This window comes from Cladophialophora immunda (genome assembly GCF_000835495.1).
Source record: "Cladophialophora immunda strain CBS 83496 unplaced genomic scaffold supercont1.1, whole genome shotgun sequence".
NCBI classification, from domain to species: Eukaryota; Fungi; Ascomycota; class Eurotiomycetes; order Chaetothyriales; family Herpotrichiellaceae; genus Cladophialophora; species Cladophialophora immunda.
The window spans coordinates 4,382,364-4,402,955 of NW_015622541.1; the positions used below are offsets into that span (position 1 = coordinate 4,382,364).

General features: G+C 55.6%; 8 protein-coding genes across 8 annotated transcripts; 3 read left to right on the forward strand and 5 right to left on the reverse strand.

Moving 5' to 3' along the window:
* Window positions 1-671: 671 nt before the first annotated feature.
* On the reverse strand, window positions 672-1,436 carry PV07_01274 (uncharacterized protein; the record flags this gene model as incomplete). The annotated part of the gene is made up of 1 exon (XM_016387786.1): window positions 672-1,436. The coding sequence occupies one exon, from the start codon at window positions 1,434-1,436 to the stop codon at window positions 672-674; it is 765 nt and encodes a 254-aa protein (XP_016254714.1).
* A 728-nt stretch (window positions 1,437-2,164) lies between these two features.
* Window positions 2,165-3,328, forward strand: PV07_01275 (uncharacterized protein; the record flags this gene model as incomplete). Its single annotated transcript, XM_016387787.1, has 1 exon — window positions 2,165-3,328. One exon carries the CDS (start codon window positions 2,165-2,167, stop codon window positions 3,245-3,247), a length of 1,083 nt encoding a protein of 360 aa, XP_016254715.1. The 3' UTR covers window positions 3,248-3,328.
* On the reverse strand, window positions 3,208-4,652 carry PV07_01276 (uncharacterized protein). Its single transcript, XM_016387788.1, has 2 exons — window positions 4,437-4,652; window positions 3,208-4,349 (listed from the first exon to the last, which is right to left on the reverse strand). The coding sequence occupies exon 2, from the start codon at window positions 4,226-4,228 to the stop codon at window positions 3,353-3,355; it is 876 nt and encodes a 291-aa protein (XP_016254716.1). The 5' UTR covers window positions 4,229-4,349; window positions 4,437-4,652; the 3' UTR covers window positions 3,208-3,352.
* Window positions 4,653-7,133: 2,481 nt separating this feature from the next.
* Window positions 7,134-9,678, reverse strand: PV07_01277 (uncharacterized protein). The gene is made up of 2 exons (XM_016387789.1): window positions 9,498-9,678; window positions 7,134-9,363 (listed from the first exon to the last, which is right to left on the reverse strand). Exon 2 carries the CDS (start codon window positions 8,270-8,272, stop codon window positions 7,631-7,633), a length of 642 nt encoding a protein of 213 aa, XP_016254717.1. The 5' UTR covers window positions 8,273-9,363; window positions 9,498-9,678; the 3' UTR covers window positions 7,134-7,630.
* A 513-nt stretch (window positions 9,679-10,191) lies between these two features.
* PV07_01278 (uncharacterized protein) lies at window positions 10,192-13,463 on the reverse strand. The gene is made up of 4 exons (XM_016387790.1): window positions 13,176-13,463; window positions 13,062-13,077; window positions 11,114-13,002; window positions 10,192-11,062 (listed from the first exon to the last, which is right to left on the reverse strand). The coding sequence occupies exons 1-4, from the start codon at window positions 13,361-13,363 to the stop codon at window positions 10,771-10,773; spliced, it is 2,385 nt and encodes a 794-aa protein (XP_016254718.1). The 5' UTR covers window positions 13,364-13,463; the 3' UTR covers window positions 10,192-10,770.
* Window positions 13,464-13,749: 286 nt separating this feature from the next.
* Window positions 13,750-15,719, forward strand: PV07_01279 (uncharacterized protein). Its single transcript, XM_016387791.1, has 2 exons — window positions 13,750-14,988; window positions 15,044-15,719. Exons 1-2 carry the CDS (start codon window positions 14,167-14,169, stop codon window positions 15,557-15,559), a joined length of 1,338 nt encoding a protein of 445 aa, XP_016254719.1. The 5' UTR covers window positions 13,750-14,166; the 3' UTR covers window positions 15,560-15,719.
* Window positions 15,720-16,263: 544 nt separating this feature from the next.
* On the forward strand, window positions 16,264-18,448 carry PV07_01280 (uncharacterized protein; the record flags this gene model as incomplete). Its single annotated transcript, XM_016387792.1, has 4 exons — window positions 16,264-17,562; window positions 17,652-17,802; window positions 17,897-17,943; window positions 18,047-18,448. The coding sequence occupies 4 exons, from the start codon at window positions 16,264-16,266 to the stop codon at window positions 18,446-18,448; spliced, it is 1,899 nt and encodes a 632-aa protein (XP_016254720.1).
* A 9-nt stretch (window positions 18,449-18,457) lies between these two features.
* PV07_01281 (uncharacterized protein) lies at window positions 18,458-20,490 on the reverse strand. Its single transcript, XM_016387793.1, has 2 exons — window positions 18,896-20,490; window positions 18,458-18,774 (listed from the first exon to the last, which is right to left on the reverse strand). Exons 1-2 carry the CDS (start codon window positions 20,394-20,396, stop codon window positions 18,689-18,691), a joined length of 1,587 nt encoding a protein of 528 aa, XP_016254721.1. The 5' UTR covers window positions 20,397-20,490; the 3' UTR covers window positions 18,458-18,688.
* Between the last annotated feature and the right edge of the window lie 102 nt (window positions 20,491-20,592).

The following is a 20,592-nucleotide window of genomic DNA, read 5'->3' on the forward strand; positions in this document are numbered from 1 at the left end:
GTGCACCATTTGAACAAAGAGAAGAAATGTGAACCACTCCATGTTGAATAGTTGAAAGTGCTGCGACTTGCAAAACGCCAGGGTGAAAGCTCGATCTTCAGGTTAAGAGGCAGAGGCAGAAGGAGCTCCGCCAGCCAAGCTCTCGACACTTGCAAAATTTAAGGTGCATGGGCCTGTGGCAATGCGGTGACTTGATTTGTGTGACCCCAAGAACTTCTTCGGGCAGCAATTGAGAATCAGGCCATTCAATAGAGTTTCCTGTTCCTGGTACCTGCTGCTGCATGGCTGATGTCGGTGAGCGCAAGGCGGCCAAGCGTGGCCACGGCTGATTGGCTGCCTTGGAAGCGATTGAGTCCGCCCAATGCTGCACCTAACAGGCCACTGTCGGCTTCACATTGGTCGAAGGGAGGTGACCAGAAACTTGGGAGAGTGAAGAATGTGATATGCTGCCGTCCAGAATGCAGAAACCGAGAAGCTGCTCGAAGTCTTCCTCTTCCTGCATCAGGTTTGCATGCACCATGCTCGCTGTTGGTCTCCACTTGCTCTAGAACAAACAGCCGATTCTGGTGTGACGTTGTTCTCTGGTAAATGGGCCCGTAAACCCTTGAACTCGCAGCTTGAACTATGCTTCCTCTTCGGTTGGTGCCCCTCGTGTCAATAACATCTTTCGCTCAATCGTTGCCCTGAGCTTGTGGCAGGGCATCAGCGACCAGTGAATCACCTAGGATCTCCAATGTTCTTTTGTATATCCTCGATAGTCCAAGCGATATGGACATGTTCTGCGGTTGATCGTCCTCCTCCTCTGTATCCTTGTCCTCGTCCTCTGTCTCCGTCTCGGAAAGATCGTGTGTGTGCGTATCGTGACCACTCTCCGAAGCTGCGTTCACAGCCGCGACCCGGGTCTCCTCGATCAGCGACTTGATGCGAACCTTTTCCGTCATTGAGACGTGGTAGGGCATGGTGGTTGCGGCGGTGCCGTTCTCCGAGGGCTGTAATAGAGTCGCAAAGCCCTGATCAATCTTGCTCGTGAGAGGAAACACCGAGGTCGAGAAGGGGAAAGCCTCAAGATAGGAACAAGCCAGTCCGGCGAGAGACAGGAGGTAGGGAATCTGGATGGTTGGCGTGCCACTGATCCACACTACATCCACGAGAGGATCAACATCGGCCACAAACTCGTCGTAGGTCGTGTAGCCGGGTGTGTCATCTTTCTCGAGCCCCTCGTGACTGAACTTTTTGGCATATCTCCGTGTGATCTTCAAAATGCGATCGTCCAAGTAGTTGATCAGGGCAATCTCTTTCTGCGACCCAGGCTGCAGACGGTGCGAACGCGGGGTTGGGAGAGCAGATGTTCGGTTCCCTGTCGAGGCGGTGCTCGTGGCAGGAGAGGCTGCGGAAGCAGGGGGAGTTGGTAGAGGATGATTCTGTGAACGATCCATTCTCGTAGGGAACAGGGTCGTCATCACCATCAGGTTGTGATTGGTTTCAAAGTACAGGTTGTCTCAGGTTAAATAGGATGTCGATAGCCATGGCAGACGTGAAACCACCCTCTTGGATGTCAAGAGTCTCAACCGTGAGCTATATACTCTCCAGACACAGGAAAACAGGGAAAAGATGGAATTGTGAAGCCAACAGAACTGCAGATAGTCAGGCCACCGCGGTCAGAGGACCTTGTCGTCCTTCCTCGGCGGCGGCGGCGGCGAGCGGCGCCTTTTCAAATGACGCAACAAAAGACACAGCAACAACACCGACTTTGCTGGGTCCGCGGACAGATTGAGTTCCTCATCAGCTCACCATTGTCCAGCAACGTTGAAAATTTGCTAGGTACATCGACAGCGGATGACCCGAGAGCCCCCCTTGATGAGGTCACATTTACAGGGCATCATGCAGCTTCTATGCCTGTCGCGAGGAAACAAGAACCTCTACAAACATTGTCCCGAAACACCGAAGCCCATGATTTAACCTCCGTGCCTCTGCCCAAAGATCAAGGCGAGGGGCTGTTGTGTGTCCAGCGAGCCCGGTACAAGCTGAATGTGCTTATAGGCTATGTCGTTCCTCTCCTCGACAGGGTCTCCACCTCATCCCTCACCTCAACGCTTACATTGTAGGTAATAGCAAAAAAAGAAGTCAGAGAATAGTCCCTATATTGAAGTGAGGGCTCTCCAGAATGTCCTCTCAGCAGGACAGCGGCGCTTCCAGATACATCGTAGACTCCCACATCCACCTCTACGCAGCATCGCACATCCCGTCGCTGAACTGGACCGGCGACCTCGCAGCAGACCATCCACTGAACCGACAGTACTCCCTCGACGAGTATCGCGGCGCCACCCGGGACCGATCCCAAGAGCTCCGCGGCTTCGTCTTCCTCGAGACAGACCGCAAATCAGGGCTGCGAGATACGCAATGGCAGGACGCTCTCGAGGAAGTGGACTTTCTGTTCAGGATCGCCCGAGGCAGCCCGCGAGAAGGCGAAGGCCACCGACCAGAAGACGGCGGGCTGGTCCTGGGGATCGTGCCGTGGGCTCCAGTGCCAGCCGGTGCAACAGCGCTCGCGAAATACGTTGGACAAGTCCAAGAGCGCGCGGGCGAGGAGTGGCCTCTCGTCAAGGGATTTCGGTATCTCGTCCAGGATAAGCCCGCCGGGGTGATGCTCCAGGAACAGTTCATTGAAGGGCTGCAATGGCTGGGCGGTCACGGTCTCACGTTCGACCTGGGCGTCGACGCCCGGTCCGGCGGGATACACCAGCTCCAGGAAGCATGCACGATGATGGAGCGAGTCTATGCCGGCGGGAACGGCCTGAGAATCATCATCAACCATTTCTGCAAGCCGAACCTGCGGCTGTCTGCTCGCGAAGCCCTCGCGAACGGCGGCCACCCGGACTTTACGGAATGGAAAGACTGCATCGAGCAGATGGGCCGACACGAGTCAACCTACATGAAACTCTCGGGCTTTTTTTCAGAGCTGCCGGAGCAAGACGAAAGCAGTCCTCCAGATGTCGCGGCTCTTGTCGAGCGCACGAAGCCCTGGGTCGACGTCGTCTTCAAAGCCTTCGGCCCTTCGAGGATAATGTTCGGCTCCGACTGGCCGGTGTGCAATGTCGGCGGTCCCGGCGTGGTCAAATCATGGAGTCACTGGCACGAGCTGGTGGAAGCGATACTCGCCTCGCAGGAGTTAACAGCCGACGAGCAAGCACAGATCTGGTCTGGCACGGCAGTCAAAGCATACGGTATCAATTTACCCGTTTCATAAAGTCACCCTGAGCCCCTATTTTTCACCCTCTGTAAGAAATGCGTACATGTGCGTCCACACATAAACAACACCCATATATCAATTCATGATGTCCCGCCACCACCTTCACTGAAAATTCACAAACGCCCCTCCATCCACCAAGATGGCCGCGCCAGTGACATAGCCGCTCAACTCGGGCTGGGCGAGGAAGAGGGCGGGCCCGGCCAGATCGTCGGGCTGGCCCAGGCGGCCGAGGGGGATGCGGCCCTCCATGTAGGCCTTCTTGTCGCTGCCGTCCCGGAGGTCGTCGTCGTTGAGCTGGGTGCGGATCGTGCCGGGGAGCAGGGCGTTGCAGCGGATGCCGTACTTGCCCAGCGCGGCGGCGGCGGACTGCATGAGGCTGAGGACGCCGGCCTTGGTGGGCGTGTAGTGGCACTGCTGGGCGCCGCCGACGAGGGCCGAGATGGACGAGACGCCGACGATGCTCCCGCCCCGCCGCGGCTCCTCCTGGCGCGCCATCTGCCGCGCCGCGGCCTGCACGGCGTAGAAGGCGCCCGACAGGTTCGTGTCGACGTGCCGCCGGTAGCTCGCCGGGGCGATCTCGAGGAACTCCTCGAACTGGCAGATGCCCGCGTTGGAGACGAACGTGTCGAGCCGCCCGAACCGCGCCACCGTCTGCGCCACCAGCTCCGGCCCCGTCTCCGGCAGCGAGATGTCGCCCGGCACCGTCAGCAGGGGCACATCTTGGAGGTCGTGCACGGCCGCTGCCGCCGCTGTCGACGAGGAAGATAATTGTTGGGGGGAGCGCGATTTGATGGCGTCAAATGCCTCGGTGCGCAGCGACGTCAGGAGATCCTCTTCGTCTTTGTTGTGCGACGGCAGGTAGTTGATGGCGACTTTGGCGCCGTGGGACAGGAACAGGATGGCCATGGCTCGTCCGATCCCCGTCAATCCCCCGGTTATTGCGCAGACTTGGCCGACGAGAAGGGGCGGGAGCGCCATTGTGGTCCTTCGTGATATGGTGTTGTGCAGGATAGTGTGATATTGGTGTGATATCCTATCCTAGGCGTGGATGAGTCGAATGCGTCCGAGATATATTGGATTTCTCACACTGTGTAGCGATCTAGTGTGGATAGATAATCGTCAGGCTTGATACCACGTAGACAAGGTCTGATGGCGATGATGATATGCATATGTTCGAATCACTTACAATGCTTGGATATGTATATATGTAAGTATATGGTTAGGAGACGTCCCACCGAGATTGGATCTACTCGGGACGGACGCAATTAATCACCAAGATGTGGATCTTTTGGCTTTTGTTGTCTGTGTGTCTCTTTGCCTTTGCTCCAGAGTTCGTCGAGTATTCGTCCGGGGCCTTCTCTAGACTCGTGCGAGGAGCCAGACTCTGCTGCATTGGTTGATGGAGAGACGAGGTGGCAATGGGGATGGTGGGAAGAAGTTGCCGCTCTCGGGTGAACATCGCACCGTCGACACCGAGCTGGTCTTGTCCCTCATTCTGCCCCTCTACGTCCTTCCACCACCGAGTCGAGCAACGAACAAACCACGACTTGGGTCCTCTTGCTGATGCTTCCAATCCGCCTTTGTTCCCTATCTCCTGACCGCCATGGCGTCATTCGACTGCAACTATGCCCTCCCGGACCACCAGCGTCTTGATGGGCAGACGATCTTGTCTTTGCACTTGTCCGAAAGAGCTCTCAGAGTCTCAGCTGTGACCAGTTGTCACAGACCAGAGGACTGTTTAGAGCTCCATAATCTCTGTCGTGTTCACCGGGTGTGCATCCGTAAAGCTGACAGAGAACTTCACATTCACCAAGGTTGGTGAGGAAGACTGACCTTGCAGAACAGATATCTCGACAACATGAGGGATGTGCTTTGGACCGGAGAATAGATTGCGTTTCACGTGTGGATGGTGCGAGTAAGAAGCAGTGGGGGAAAGGAGACGTAGTTGATGCATATCCAAAGAAAGCTTTCTTGTTTCTGTACCTCTGTCCAAGAACCAGGTATCAAGTTGAAGAGGAGAATTGCCCATGTCAAATTCCCAGGCTCTTACCAGTGTTGGACAACATCGACACCGTTGCCCACCCTACCCATGTCCAACACGTTCTGGCACAAGCATCGGTAGGAAGTAAGCCCATCGGAAAGACCAGGGACAAACGGTCAGACCATTTCGATATTCGAGTTCTTCCGACGGCCCAAAGTTCTGCCTCTGGGTCGCCATCAGAGTGAGCATTACCTTGGCAAGTTCTAGCAAATCCCCCTGTGTGTCTTGCCGGAACTGGAACTATCAAAACGCAAGTTGGCGGTTGATCTCACAAAGGGCGAACTCTCGTTTTGGTGAACGCTTTCCACGAATCGCTGAAGAGGTACAGTCCTCAGGACACCAAGTGCCGAAAATGTTTGACCAGTTTTCCATCAGCCTCACAACGCTTATGTTCATTCATTCGTCTGCAGGAATGGCGGCAACTGGTAGCGTCCGTATCCCCAATCGCAGCTGCGAATCTGCTTGTCCATTGGACCGTGGCATCCACGTCTTCGGCCAAGAACCATCTTCAGGAGCTGGCGGGGTTTCTTGCTGAGAGACCCGTTGCAGTGGTCTTTTGACGAGCCAAGGTCAGAGGGAGGACAGTCCGAGTATACCGCCCCATGAGAGAATCGCCCCTGGGATGGACATGAGCCATAGAACCGAGAAAGATGGAGCACGTAGGTACAAAGGATTTGGGCTTGCCGTGGCCCTTGCGCACCCAGATGACAAACCGCCGAGGCCCTCCAGGCTGGAGCGGAAGTAGCAGCAGTAGCCGACCCCAGATCAGGGCATTTGCATGCTTGAAAGTCGCATGACTCGATCTTTTTGACCACGTACCTGCGCTGCTGACCGTACCATAGCCAGCATGAGCGAGATAGGATTTTGGCCGGTCAAGCGAAAATATCATCTCGCTCATGCTGGCTATAATCTTGAGCCACAGCCACTACCTGGAAAGGCTGGGAGCAAGGAGGATCGGAAACCCCCAAGAGCCGAGGGATCGATTTAGTCTGGAAACATTCCAGTACAAGCAAATGTACATGCGGTACTGGGTCCAGCGGTGCAAGGTACCTCCGAATCCTGCTTCCTTTAGCGAGCACGGGAAATCAGGATCCCTGCCTAGGCTCAACCACTGCGGCTGAAGAGAGGGGAGCTGTGGCTTTTCTGAGCACTATTTTCCGCCCCCATCTGCTGCATCTTGATTTGGAAAAGCTGCGAGCACTTTGATCGCAACTTTTGCGCTCCGTCGTCGTTGCACTTCGGATCTTACTCTCTGTCTGGCGTAGTATCACTTGTCCAGTGCCATGTAGCGCCGTCCGAGGCTGCAGTAATATCCGGTGGATTGGATGCACCAGTAGTGGACATGGTCATAGCCGTGAGAGTCCAGCAGTGATTGATTCAAGCAAACGGCGAGTGGCACGGGCTTCGCCAAGTTGGCTGCTCTTTTATGCATTACTCCCGACTCGGGGAATGTAAGTGTGTCGACTCGAGTCCATGGGCGACGACGGCCGTAATGTGCGTCATCCGCCGTCTTGCGTAGGCCTATGCAGAGACACAAGGGGGACGGGGAGGAAACGTGCAGTGTGTGGCCCGCTCCGAGGAATCATCGACGTGATCAGTGCCTGTTTCGTGGCCTTTTGGCAGCCCTGTCCTGTCGTGCCCTCGTCCCTCGGCGCCTTTGCGGTGTGCGAAGATCAGATCCCGTGCTCCGTACAGGGCGAAAACCCGTCAAAAATTCCAAGCCCTGCCACTGTGTCGTGACTGCTTCAGGCCGAATCTGGGCTTAGGAAGCCTTGCTTGCTGCCTGTCCCCGAGTCGGCAACGGGACAGACAGATATCTAAAAGTAAAGAGGCCGTGGTGGTGGATTTGGTTGCCTGATGATTCTTTGCCTGTTTCGGGCATCCCCGGCCCAAAAAGATGTGCCAGACATCTCTGATACCAACTAATATCTCCGGTCCTCCGATTGACAGCTCCCGCTGGAGAGTAATACATATATCATATAGATGACTTAATCCCAAAATACACCTATCCGCAGTCGCTGTCGTAGACTTCATGCTCGTAGTAATCATTGTGGCTACGCCCATGCAAGCTTCCCTAATGCTCTGCATAAGGGAAAACCCCAACACCAAAACAAGATCACAGATCTCCAGGAAAGTACCCGGAAATAGCGCCCTTGGTTTCCTTTTCATCCGGTGAGATGTACATACTAGGAGACGCCTGCGCCTCGTGGCCCATACGCTCCGGCCCTGATGCCCCTGCGACACCGGGTCGCCGACCCGGACCTCGCGCCCTCGAAAAAAAAAAAGAAGAGTAGACTGTGACGTGTGTCGAGCGTAGGCATGGCGTAAGGTCGTCAAGTTCATCGAGTATGGATTCTCAAATAGCCATTTGAAGTGCGCCCTTTTCTGCCAATCGAAAATGCTGCATCATGCCGAGAGCTCCAGTATTTGTCATCCTCGCCGACATTGACTTTTTGCCACGAGCTCCCCAATGGGTTCGATGTTTGAGGCTCATCATTGAAGTCTCGGTTCAGCACAAACAGAAAGCTCGACCGCTTGTGGCCGCCCATTGTAAAAGAAAGCAACACATGATGGGTCATCAGTATCGACCTGCGACCGATGTAGAAAGCGAATGACATGGACATCCAGTTCAGGTGTATCTGCTCACTGGCCGGGTAGCGGAAAAGGAGTTCGTTTATACGTCCGGTCCACCGAGAGCAGAAACCGCTCGGGAAAGCTTTTTGCAGCGGGCTCAGGAGAATGGGTCCAACCTGAAAGAACTCGATGTTTTCACCGGCGGCCAGACGTTGAAGAATAGCCGCCGCTGGAGTACCCAGAATCGTGCCATGGACGACCACCCGAGGGTTTAGAGTTGGATGGCGATGATGATGATGATGATGATGATGACGATGCTTGGTCCGGACGCCTCTTCGCCGAATGATTTGGGCAGGCAAATCCGACCAGCACCGTCTTCTCGGTAGTAGAATGACCTCGTTGACCATATCGCTGGCACGGGTCAACCGAGTGCTTGTGATATAGACAGCGGCACACCGCGTATCTTTCGACGATCTGATAGCACATGTTTGCTCTGGTCGTGAAATAGGTGCAGGAATACTTGTACAACGGAGAGAGGTTGCGGAAAGGAGCAAAAACTGTTGCGGACAAAATCACTTGAGTCAGGAAAAGAGAAGTTGAAATATGTGCAGGAACGATTGAATACACAATGGTGAGGTGAAGTAGGCAACTGGTGCTTCCAGAGTCTTATATCATGGAAGTCATAACGGTAGCCTTAGGAAGCAACCAATCAGTCGACCGATGCAGTTAGGCGGGGAAAATAGGGAAGTAGCGACCCATGGAGTCATGTGTCGAGGGCCAAAATTGGTCCAATAGGATGACGGGAAGACGTGAATGCTCTGGAAGATGAGAAGTATTCTGCGTAGTCGGTATGGAAACGAACAGGATTCTGCATTTCTGGGTTGGAAGGGCGAAGAGCCAACCAACCCCCTGGTCGGCCACGTTTTGAGAATAGAACCGGTACCAATAGCAAGGTCGAGACGAACGATGTCGACCAAATAAGAATCCGGCCTGATTTCGAGGACTAAGCCCAGTGATGGCGGCGCAGGGAGGTTGGCATCGAACTCGGAAGATGAGGGGGGGCAACGCTGAGCAGAGCGGAATGGTGTTGTTTGCGTAGTTGGGACGAGGGGGGACGAGGGAATTTGGGTCCAAAACGTGGTGGTTGATCGATCACCACGCACACGAGATGGAACGTTTGTTTGATGCAGGAAACAGCAGCTATCCGCGTGCCGAGAGAGCGGGACTCACGTCGTCACCTACCCTGTCATGAACGCAGCCCGACGCAGTGGTCCCACGAAAGTTGCGGGTTTTTTCTCGATGCAGCATCTGGAGTGTGTTGCTGATTGGGATGGGTCTGAGGCTGAAAGAAGCTTGCACAGATTAGGCGTAGGGCGGGCGGTGCTGAGAGGTGGTTCTTTCACGACACGACCCAAGACTGAGGGTCTGCCTAGCAGCTAGCAGCCTGAAGCTCTTCATCCGGCCCAAAGAGATATCGAATGACGGCGGGAGGAGAACACTAGGAGCCAGGCCGATGGATGAGGGAGTCATTGTGTCAGTGGAACGGAACAGAGCAGAAAGGCCATCTGTGAGTGGGCATTGGCAGGGCAGAAGGGGGGCGGAAGACTGGGGGGGGACCTTGGGCCAAGGTACCTGCGTAGCCCTGAGCAAGTCTCGGGGAGGAAGACGTGACTTGCTTCGCTGAAGATGCTGCATGGACAAGGGACATGGGGGCATCATTTTGCCACATTGGGGGAGAGATCGAAGAGAATAAGGTCAGCAACTCAGTCAGAGCGATACAGAAAGAGGATAAGAATAAGAGACGGGCGATGACTGATGGTAAGGAACGAGGATGGGATGATGACACGCGGGCGGAAGTGAGAGAGACGATTATTCTGGCGCAGTGCGGTCATGTGATGTCACCTGACCGTCTCGGCAATCCGGAGTTATGAGTAGTACGTCATGACGCTAGTATGATTGCACGTCTAGTGGCGCTCCTAACAGCTGCTAGTGTGCACTAAAGTACTTTAGCAAGGGGCAATAGCACTACCTCGGGAGTACAAAGTACTTGTGCACCACAAAACTCTATCAAAGGGAAAGTGGAAGCGAACCGGAGCGACAAAGAAAGGAACACAGTGTCATCCCTCTCATCCTCGCTCATCCTTCCATCTCACCCTCGCTCCCCTGGCATCGCCTTGGACAAACAAATCCTTAGGGCTGAGCAATATTACAAAGTAGTTTTAAACACTCATGAGATCTGCTCTCACCCCCCCGCCATCTCGTCCCGTTGGTCGGCTCGTAATCTGATGGTTTCGGGGAACCTCTCAAGGCACGTCTAAGGTCACACATAACCGTGGCCATACCCTCATCCTCACCCTATATCGCAAGGCATGCTCTTTTGTTCATCATTACGACTACTGGGTACTGGCTTTCTCCTGGGTCCTGGCCCCGACTCAACCTATCCCCTTCCGAGGCCTCTTTGCGTCGCCCGATCGGGTATCGGGTAAGGCTGACTCGATTCAAAACCTCACCATAACAACGGGTACAAAAATACTATGGGCAGTGTCACGTTGTTCCCCTTCCCCCACCCCCGTCCTTGCTGACACCATCACACATTCGCTCAGTGCTGTTATTCCAGTCCACTGCAAACAAAGGCCTGTCTCATGGCCGTCGGGAACTTGTCATCCCGAACGTGTTGCCCCCTCGAAGGTGTGGTTTCGGTTTTGCCTCCCACCAGCCCTAAGGCTTGGGACCAGATTCCAAATCCTCGAGATGAGGCAATGAGAGCGGAATTGTCTTTCCTGACAAATCTGCGACTGGAGAAATGCCGTCTGGGGCCTCTCGGTTGGGCAAACCCACCCAGCCCCGGTCATATCATGGCACGTCACAGCACACGCAAACTTTGCCTCTCCGCCAATTCATGGCATTAATTTGTATGGAAGAGCCAATCAGCTTCCGGGTTAGGGACTGCAAAGTTCGGGATCATTCCAGCGTTCATCGCCGCAAGATCCGGGGGCGCAGCTTGGCCCAGGCCCTGTGCGCTTCCATTTTCCACCCCCTCCTGAGTCATGGGGACTCGGGGGAAGTTGAAAAGGTCAAAGACGTCGAGATACTCGAGTTCGTTGGGGGCTGGAGTGTTTGCTCGTGTCGGGTGGTATGATTTCACGGCCGCAGCGTGCGGCTGGCGGGAGATGAGAAAGTCGAGATCGTAGGCACATCTGTTTCAATGAACTTAGCCTGCATCCAATCACATTCCAGAATCACCTTACCGGCGCATGTCGGCGAGGATTTTGACCGTCGACGGAGTCACCCTCTCCCCTGTCACTCCACTGGTTCGCTGCGACTGACGATACTCCCCTAGAACCCGGCTCAGGATTTCGCTGTACCGTTTGGCAACAAGCCAATTCTCCCCCATCTCGGCGAGGGTCGTCACGAAGAAGTCAATGTCGGGGTCCACTTCGTGATCCATGGTTGATCCGTGCACCAACATGACCCGTGCCCCGACCCAGATGGCAAAGGCAAATGGGGGCCCAAGGCGGTCCAGCAGGCCACTGAGCTTGACAAAACGACAGAGCTGACGCAAGTTCTCGACGGCGGATAAACACCGCTGCATGGCGCTATAGGATGAAGAGAAGATCGGCGAACTCTGGCTGGGGTATGCCGCCGAAGAGTTCAAGCGAATGACTGTCAGACAATACGCCGCATGCAGCATGATCCAGCCACAATTTGTATTTTTAGCCGGCACGTTGGATTTTAGGAGCCGAGTGATGTTGGCGAACTCGTCAGGCAGACTGAAGTGCCACGCGTTTAGATCGCTGTCGAGGGCTCGGTACGAGCCTTGCCACTGCTCCACGTCGGTCAACGAGCCAATGTCCACGGGCCGTTTCAGAAACTGGTGGATATGGCCCAGAATAGCCATGAGCTCACAATGATAGGAGAAATGTCCATGGGTGTCGGCCATCCCTGTGGCATATCGAGGGCGCTCTGGCGGCCGAAACCACCTCGTCTCGACAGGCTTGTTCGCCGCGAACAGGTCGTCTCTGCAAGGCAGACGCCGGTCAACCTCTTTCTCGTCCAGCGCGAACTCGAATGCCGTAGCAATGGTGGCGTATCGATCAAGCAGGTAAACTGCCCAGAAGAGCCTACGTCGCTCTTCATCCTCGATCCAGGATTTGGGCTCGGGCAGAACAGAAGCCCTGAGGGTTGCGATGGAAGGATACATAGGTGAGGCAAGCGCAGAGCCTGATTCTACCGCAAGCCCTAGTTGTACCATGCTTCTACTGATCAGCGCAAGAAGATTCCATGCCGGAGGACCATTCGTCGACCCTGTCACATCCAACGCCAGAATGACGAGTGCTTGCAGAGCTCGCACATTCGAATTTTCCAATCCGAACAACTGAACACGTTGCTTAGAGGTGTCATGATAGTGCTGGCGGCCTTCCGGGGTTAACCGAGGATCCTGCGAGAAGCGTAGCGTAGTTGCTACGATGGCATGCAGCAGCACTCTGTCGGCTTCGTCGAGGGTCGAGGCTCCAAACAATGTGTCTAGAGTGGTTTTTCGGTCCAGCAAGGGCAGCCATATATTGATGTGCTTGAAATAGAGATCCACCAAGGCATATAGGAGGTCATACGGAGGAAGCATAGCCGAATACTCATTGTACATTTGGGCGCCTTGATATCCTGTTGTGGAATGAGGTGAGGTGAGTGCATGCGACTGAGCAGAGGGAGTGTAGTGGCTCTGCTGCGCCATTTGCTGGTCTGGAGCTCCCTGCTGATACTGTAGAGAGCCATGTCGCGAGGTGGAAGCATGCAAGTTGGGATCGATCATCTGTTGCTGGAGCTCCCCGGCGACATTGATCCCCTGCGCATCGTACGAAGCCCGTGACCGGCCGACGTCGGGACCTAAGCCTTGCACACTGTGCCTGTTGCTGGCAGAGCCGACACCGGCGTCAATGGTGCATGCTTCTGCGAGATGGGCGGCCAACTGGCGGCCTTGTTCATTCAACAGAGCCTCGAGGCGATCCAGTCTGCCCTCGAGCTCCCTACCATAACCGGCGCGAAGGCCGGGCTTCTTCCGCTCCTTGTATTCACAGGGATGATCATTGCGAGAGCACCACCCACAGGCAGGCTGGGCACGGTCGCATTTCACTTTTCGTTGCTGCTCCACCAAGTCAGTCAAACGCGATTGAATATTCCCGGACGCTTATTCAGACGGACCTTACAGGCTTCGCAGCTGTCGAACTCGGACATTAGTGAGGACGCGCATGACTATGGGACGATACGATGAAAAGGGAAATGCAATGGAGCAAAGTGGGAATGGACAGCACGTACGTGACGTTCATGGGCCTCTTGCGCTTTTTGGAGCCATCTCGGTCGTCGTCCATGCCCGAGTCAGAGTCGGATGGGGTGTTGGACGATGCGCCCAGGGTGCCCACAGAGCCCAGGGCGGTGGACGACACGTGGACATGGCCATTGCTCCCGGGATGATGGTCATAGAGCTCGAGCTTCGTCGCGTTCATGATGATCTGCTAGCAGCTGTGCGATGGTCTTCTGGCTGCCCGTCACCTGTGTGGCACTGGCGGCATTGCCCCGTACACCGAGTTTGTCGGTTGAGAAGAGGCCGAGAATGGAGAAAAAGGTTGAAGCAAAACCAGAATGAAAAAGCTGGGGAAACAAAGTCAGCAAAACATTGGCGCCGCATCACTCCACCGCAGTTTGGGTGGCGGGCTGCGAGTGGTGTCAGACAAAAAGAGTGACTGGTTACGACACAAAGCCAGATCGCAGGTTGGCACTGTAGATTGATTGACAGACAGAATCAAATGACCACCCCTACCCCGCTATGCCGCAAAACAGCGACCAGCACCGCTGTCTGCGCCCTGCTTCCCTTCCACCTCCTCCATCTCGTCTACCCTCAGATGTGCTCGGTGATGGCTGCTCGTCCGGCACAACTCGGCTAATGCACACAATGCACTGAGAGATCCGCCTTCTCGTCACATCCACATCCAACGGCTAAAATCAGAACCCTCTTCCGCCCCCTGCATGCTGTCACTAGGCGAGCGTGGCAAGTCCATCATTGCTCCGAGCCCGGCTGAAGCTGTCCCGATCAGCGAAATCCAGTCCTCCAAGTGACTTCGCTGGTGCTATTTTCTCTTATTTGTGCATTTCAACCCCTCTAGGACAGACCATGGCTGATTGTCTGCCGCTGTTATTTCCTCCTTTACTCTCCGCAAGCTTCCTACTGTCTCTCCTGCATCGTTTCCCTCCCTGACGAAGCGTCCCGAACCAAACTCGGGAAATACAGCAACCCCCTCAAGATCCCTCCATGGCTGGGGTCAAGTCCTTTCCCACTATCAAAGCCATCCGAACCTTCGTCATTGAAGGTGTGGGCTCCGGCGGCGACTATCACAATGTCAAAGGCGGGCACTGGCTGATTGACAACAAAATCGCAACACCCATGTCCAAATGGGATCGATATCGAACCTCCCGGACCTCCTTTGGCATCAATGTACTTGGTTCCTTCTGTGTCGAGATCGAAGCCACCGATGGCACCAAAGGCTTCGCCACAGGCTTTGGTGGACCGCCGGGCTGTTGGCTCGTCCAACAACACTTCGAACGATTTCTTCTGGGACGAGATCCGCGAGACGTGAACGATCTGTACGAGCTCATGTACAAGGGCTCCCTGTTCTACGGGCGTAAAGGTCTGCCAGTGGCCGTCATCTCGGTGATTGACCTGGCTTTGTGGGACCTTTTGGGCAAGATTAGGAACGAGCCAGTCTACAAAATGATCGGTGGTGCTACAAGAGACAGACTTCATTTCTATTGCACTGGTCCCGAGCCCGCAGCTGCACAAAAAATGGGCTTCATTGCGGGCAAGGTGCCCCTGCCCTACAGCGCCGACGAACCAGATAGCATCAAAAAGAACATTGCGTTTCTGAAGAAGCATAGAGACACAGTCGGCCCTGATTTCCCCTTGAGAGTTGATTGCTGGATGTCCTTGAATGTTCCCTACACAATTGAACTCGTGTCAGAGGCCAAGAGACAAGACATCAAAATAGATTGGTGGGAGGAAGTCCTGTCGCCAGATGACTTTGATGGCTTCCAACTGTTAAAGCGCGCACATCCAGACACCAAGTTCACGACAGGGGTAAGTATTCTTTGCTCAACAGCGCCTCGTACTCCCTGGGCTAACTCACTCTCAGGAACACGAATACTCGCGCTATGGATTTCGCAAACTTGTCGAAGGCCGCAATATCGACATCATTCAACCCGACGTGATGTGGCTTGGTGGCCTGACGGAACTTCTCAAGGTTTCTTCAATGGCCGCGGCTTACGATATCCCGGTGATCCCCCATGCCTCCGGTCCTTACTCATACCATTTTGTCGTCAGCCAGCACAACTCTCCTTTCCAAGAGTATCTAGCGAACAGCCCGGATGGGAAGAGTGTTTTACCCGTCTTCGGCGACCTGTTTCTGAACGAGCCGATCCCCACAAAGGGTTACTTGGATGTTAGCGAATTGGACAAGCCTGGATTCGGGCTCGAATTGAATCCCAATGCGCGCTTGATCGATGCCACAAATCTGCTGGGCATGAAGCCGCAGAAGTCGCTGACAATGCCAGTCGACAAAGAACAGGTCAAGATCAACGGATCTCATGCTAACGGCGATCATGGTCACGAACAGGCCAATGGATCGATGGTGGGGGACCATGTTGCTTGAAAAGATGCTAGATCCAGGTGTGGCAAGTGCGTCTTTTGGTCGCAATGGGGCATTTTCGGGCATCTGCACGTCTCTAAGGATTCCCCTTGAATGCTGTCGCATATACATATATCCATATATATATCTCTCTCTCCAATTGCATGTCAACCCTTTCTTTCGCCTGGCCGACTGCCTCCCGCCAAGGGGAGCACATGTCTTGACTCTTCCCGGCCTTGCGTTCCGCTCAAGGCTACCGACCTGCGCTTACCCAAGATAAGCAGGCCATGATGGATGGTGCATCTGCATTGCATGACCCCACAAGTGCCCATCTGTCAACCCCAGAATGTTCAATGCATTCATCAACTCCAACTCCACCACATCAGGGTCATGCGCGGCAGTTGGGGTTCCTGAGGCCAGCTCCATACCATCCACATAATGACCAGAATATAATTGTCGGGCCCCCCAAGACGGCATTACGGCAATATGGTGTATGCCGGCCATATTCGATATATTCGTCTCCAGTCATCTGGCACCGGAGTTAACCTTGCTAGTATCTGCTTACTGGCGTTGTCAACGTTGACTGGACATAGAGCCCTTTATCTTGCCATACTGGTTGAAGATTAGACTCCATTGGAATATACCCAAGATCTCGAACACTCGATACCCGTCAAGCGGTCTCTGAAGCATAATCACTATTTCACAAGGGTGCAATGACTAGCTTAAGCATGGAGGTCGATATCGCGCCATACGAACCGCGAAGCGTACTAGAAACGCTCCCATGCAGTTTGCCCATATCACATTTCCAAACCGACACTGACTTTGAAAGTATCGCCACTCCAATCGTACAATCGCTGGGAGACCTCGCGCCAGAAAGCCTCTCTTCGACATCAATATGGCGCGACGTCTTCGCCCTGACTGGCACTATGCGAACATTTTACTCACCCGACTCTATCGCGAAGGCTTGGACTGAAACGTGTGCGTCCAGACAGGCGTGCGATTTTGCCCCCATCGAGACTTCGGCAAAACCAACGCGCCTGGACAATGATATTGGGTGGGTGAATGTTTCCTTCACATTTCGCAATCGTGGAAGCCCTGCTTCTACCTGCAGAGGATTTCTGTCCCTTGTTCTAGAAGATGGACACTGGAGGATCTGGCTCATCAGGACTGTCCTGGAGCAGTTAGAGGGTTGTGAGGATGTCGACATCCTTCCAGCTGTCCAAGCAATGCCAAACGGAGTGAATGGGAATCATGTCCAGACGAACAGCACGAACGGGAGCCATATTGCGACGAATGGGGCCAACAACTCTCCCAATCACTTCGACTGTGTCATCGTAGGAGCTGGTCAAGCAGGTCTAGGCTCGGCAGGACGGCTCCAATCCCTGGGGATCTCCTACGTGGTGCTCGACAAGAATGCCCAAATCGGCGACAATTGGATGACCCGGTACGATTCCGCGAGGCTACACACTGCCCGCGAGTACAACCACTTACCCTTCGACCGGACATTTCCTCTGCCATACCAAGAATTCCTCACCAAATACGACCTGGCGAGAGGATATAAGGACTGGGTCGAGAAGTTTGGAATCGACAAGCACATCTGGTTCAACGCGACTCTCGAATCAGGATCATGGGACGAAGGACGCAGGACGTGGACATTGCTCGTCCATCGTGCAGACGGTTCAACTCAGAGCCTCACCTGTCGACACGTCGTCATGGCCACCGGTGGAGGAGGACAGATTCCCATTATGCCACAATACCCCGGCCGCGAAGTCTTCCAAGGCACAGTCCTGCATTCGGCAGAGTACAAATCCGCCGAACCCTGGCGCGGCAAGGCCGGCATTGTGATCGGCACGGCAAACACGGCTCACGATGTCGCCGAGGACATGGTGGAAGCAGGGCTCTCACAGGTCACCATGGTGCAGCGTTCCCGCACTTACGTGTTGCCGTGCGAATACTTCAAAGTGATTTCGGATCGGTCGTACAACGCAGATGTCCCCACGGTCGATGCTGACCGAGAGCAGTATTCGGTAAGGACGCTTGCCCTTTTTGAGAGATTGTCTCGTTCTGCACAGGGGCCCGATGCCTGCTCACTACACAGGCTGACTCGCATTTGCAGATGCCGTACGCACTAACGAGGCTACTGAGTCGGAAAGCATTGCATGGGATGGCGGCCAAAGAGCCCGAACGCTTTGACGCCCTAGAGCGCGCTGGGTTCAGAGTCGAGAGATATGGCGATATCATGTGGCATATCTGCGAGAAGTTAGGTGGTAAGTCACTGTCTTGCAAGCCTAGCCCGTGCTCAGACCGCCGAGGAGACGAGATAATCCTTCAAGGATGCCGCGAGCTAACTCATATGGATAGGGCATTACATGGACGTAGGCTGTTCGGACCTGATTGCGAAGGGATTGGTACGTTTGCCCCCCTTTTTTTTTTTCCATCGCTCCACCTCTACCTTCCCCCTTCGCGCCCCTTGAGCTTTCAGCTTACCCATTCCCGATTCTTTATTTCCAGATTAAAATGCAATCCAACGCCCTGCCCACACACTTCACTCGGACAGGCCTGGCCTTCAGCGACGGCAGCGAGATCCCCGTGTCCGTGGTAATCTTCTGCACCGGCTTCGTGGGCAACATGCGCACAGACGTGGCCCGCATATTTGGCAAGGAAGTCGCGTCTCGGGCGGACGACTTTTGGGGGCTGGACAGCGAGGGGGAACTCAAGGGGGTGTTCAAGCGGAACAGCCATCCGAATCTGTATTACATGGGCGGGACGATTGGGCATGCCAGGTATTTCTCCCGCCATGTGGCGTTGCAGATCAAGGCGGAGTTGATGGGCACGCCCCTGCCCGTCTACGAAGGGGAACGAAGGCCAGAGATGGGGAATTGGCGAGCGGTGTCGGACGGCAGTGAGCCGTGAGACAGAACCGAACATCTGCAGGTGTTGAATAGCTGCCAAACAAGACATTTCATCCAACATCTGCATCGAGATTACAGGGAAACTCGCGGGCGGGAGCCCCGATGGACAACGAGGGTCTCGCCCGTCTGGCACAGCGTTTGCAGATTGCGCTCTATCTCCTCTGCGGCGGCGAGAGGTATTATAATGTATCCCCACCAAACCAAAGCATGTGTGGTCCCCCATCGTCTTTTCCCAGAACACTCACTCCAAAAATCCCCAGAGGTTGTTGAGACTCTCGCTTAGACAAGGATGCGCGAAGATGGCGTTTTCCAACTCGTCGTAGGTCACTGGAGGGATATTCAGTAAACAGATGAATGAGTTGGTCTGGGGCAAAGCCAACAGAACAAGAGAAGAGGAAAGAGAAAAAGAGAGGAGGTGATGGGTAGAAAAGCAGTCGGTGAGACTTACACCCGCCCAACATGGCCATCTGGACCATGCTCATGATCTCCCCGCCCTCGATGCCCAGGCAGGCAAAGCCCAGGATCTCCTTGGTGTCGGCGTCGACGACGGCCTTCATGAAGCCCTTTGTCTCGTCCATCTCGAGGGCGCGGGCGACGTAGGCCATGGGCATCTTGGCGACCTTGACGTTGCGCGGGGGGTCGAGGGCGCGGGCCTCGCGCTCGGTCAGGCCGACGCGGCCGAGCTGGGGGTCGATGAAGGTGGTGTAGGGCACGAGGCGGCCGTGGATGGAGGCGCGCTCGCCGGCGTGGGCGTGGGTGATGATGTTGTGGCGCAGGACGCGGAAGTCGTCGTAGCTGACGTGCGTCTGCTGCGGGCCGCCCTTGATGTCGCCCAGGGCCCAGACGCCGGGGGCCGAGGTGGCGAGGTGCTCGTCGACGGCCACGAAGCCGCGGGGGTCGAGGGCGACGCCCGCGCGGTCGAGGCCCAGGGTCGCCGTGTTGGGCGTGCGGCCCGCGGCCACCAGCACGTGCGAGCACAGCAGCGACTTGGGGGTGCCGTCGCCCTGCGTCAGCGCCACCACGATCTGGCCCAGGGTCACGTTCGACACCTCGCGCACCGTGGCGCCCAGGTACACGTCGATGCCGGCGCCCGCGAAGATGGCCCGCACCTCGTCCGACACGTCCGCGTCCTCCTTGGGCAGCAGCCGGTCGGCGCGCTGGATCAGGCTGACGCGCGCCCCGAACCGCTTCATCATCTGCGCGAACTCGCACCCGATGGCGCCCCCGCCGACGATGGCCAGGTGGCGCGGCACCTCGCCCAGCTCCATGATGGACGTCGAGTCGAGCAGGCCCTCGGTGCGGTCGGCGTTGCGCGCGTCGAGCGTCGCGGGCGAGCACCCGGCGTTGATGAAGATCTGGTCGCCCGTGAGGGTCAGCGGGTGGGCCTCGTCGTGCGGCACGACGACCTCGAGCTGCTTGGGCGCCGTGAACGTGGCCCGGCCGAAGATGAGGTCGAGGTTGTCGGTGGCCCGGAGGCGCGCCTCGCTGCCGCTGCGGAAGCTGTCGACCATGTCGCGCTTGCGCTTGCGCACCGTCTCCATGTTGAGCACCAGGCTGGACCGCTTGAACTGCACGCCGTAGCTCTGCGCCCGGCACGCCAGGTGCGCGATGCGCGCGCTGGCCACCATCGTCTTGGTCGGCGTGCAGCCCTCGTTGATGCACGTCCCGCCCACGTGCGTCGCCTCGATCAGCGCCGTGCGCCGCCCGGCTTTGGCCAACGCCTGCGCCAGCGGTGTCCCTCCTTGGCCGGATCCTACGATGATGGCCTCGTAATGGCTTGCCATCCTCGCCGTCGCCGTCGCCGTCGTCGTGATGGATCGCCTGCTCTCGCGCCCGGGTTGCTGCTGTCCGCTGCGGCCCCCTTGCTGCAGAGCAAAAGCAGTTCGGGAGTCGAAGAGGAGGAGGAGGGCCTTACGAGCTCGCCAGGCCGTTGTCACGAGCAATTTCATCCAAGTCTCCCCCAAAAGAACACACTCTATGATCTCGTCTAGATCATGGACACGCACGTCGATTACTGCAAATAATCAACGAAAAGCCCATCCGTTCGTCCATCGAATCTATTATCTATCTGGGATCTTTTCGTCATCCAAAGATGCAATATGCTTAGTCACCGACCTGCTTGTGTAATCGGCTGAGCGGCTGCCT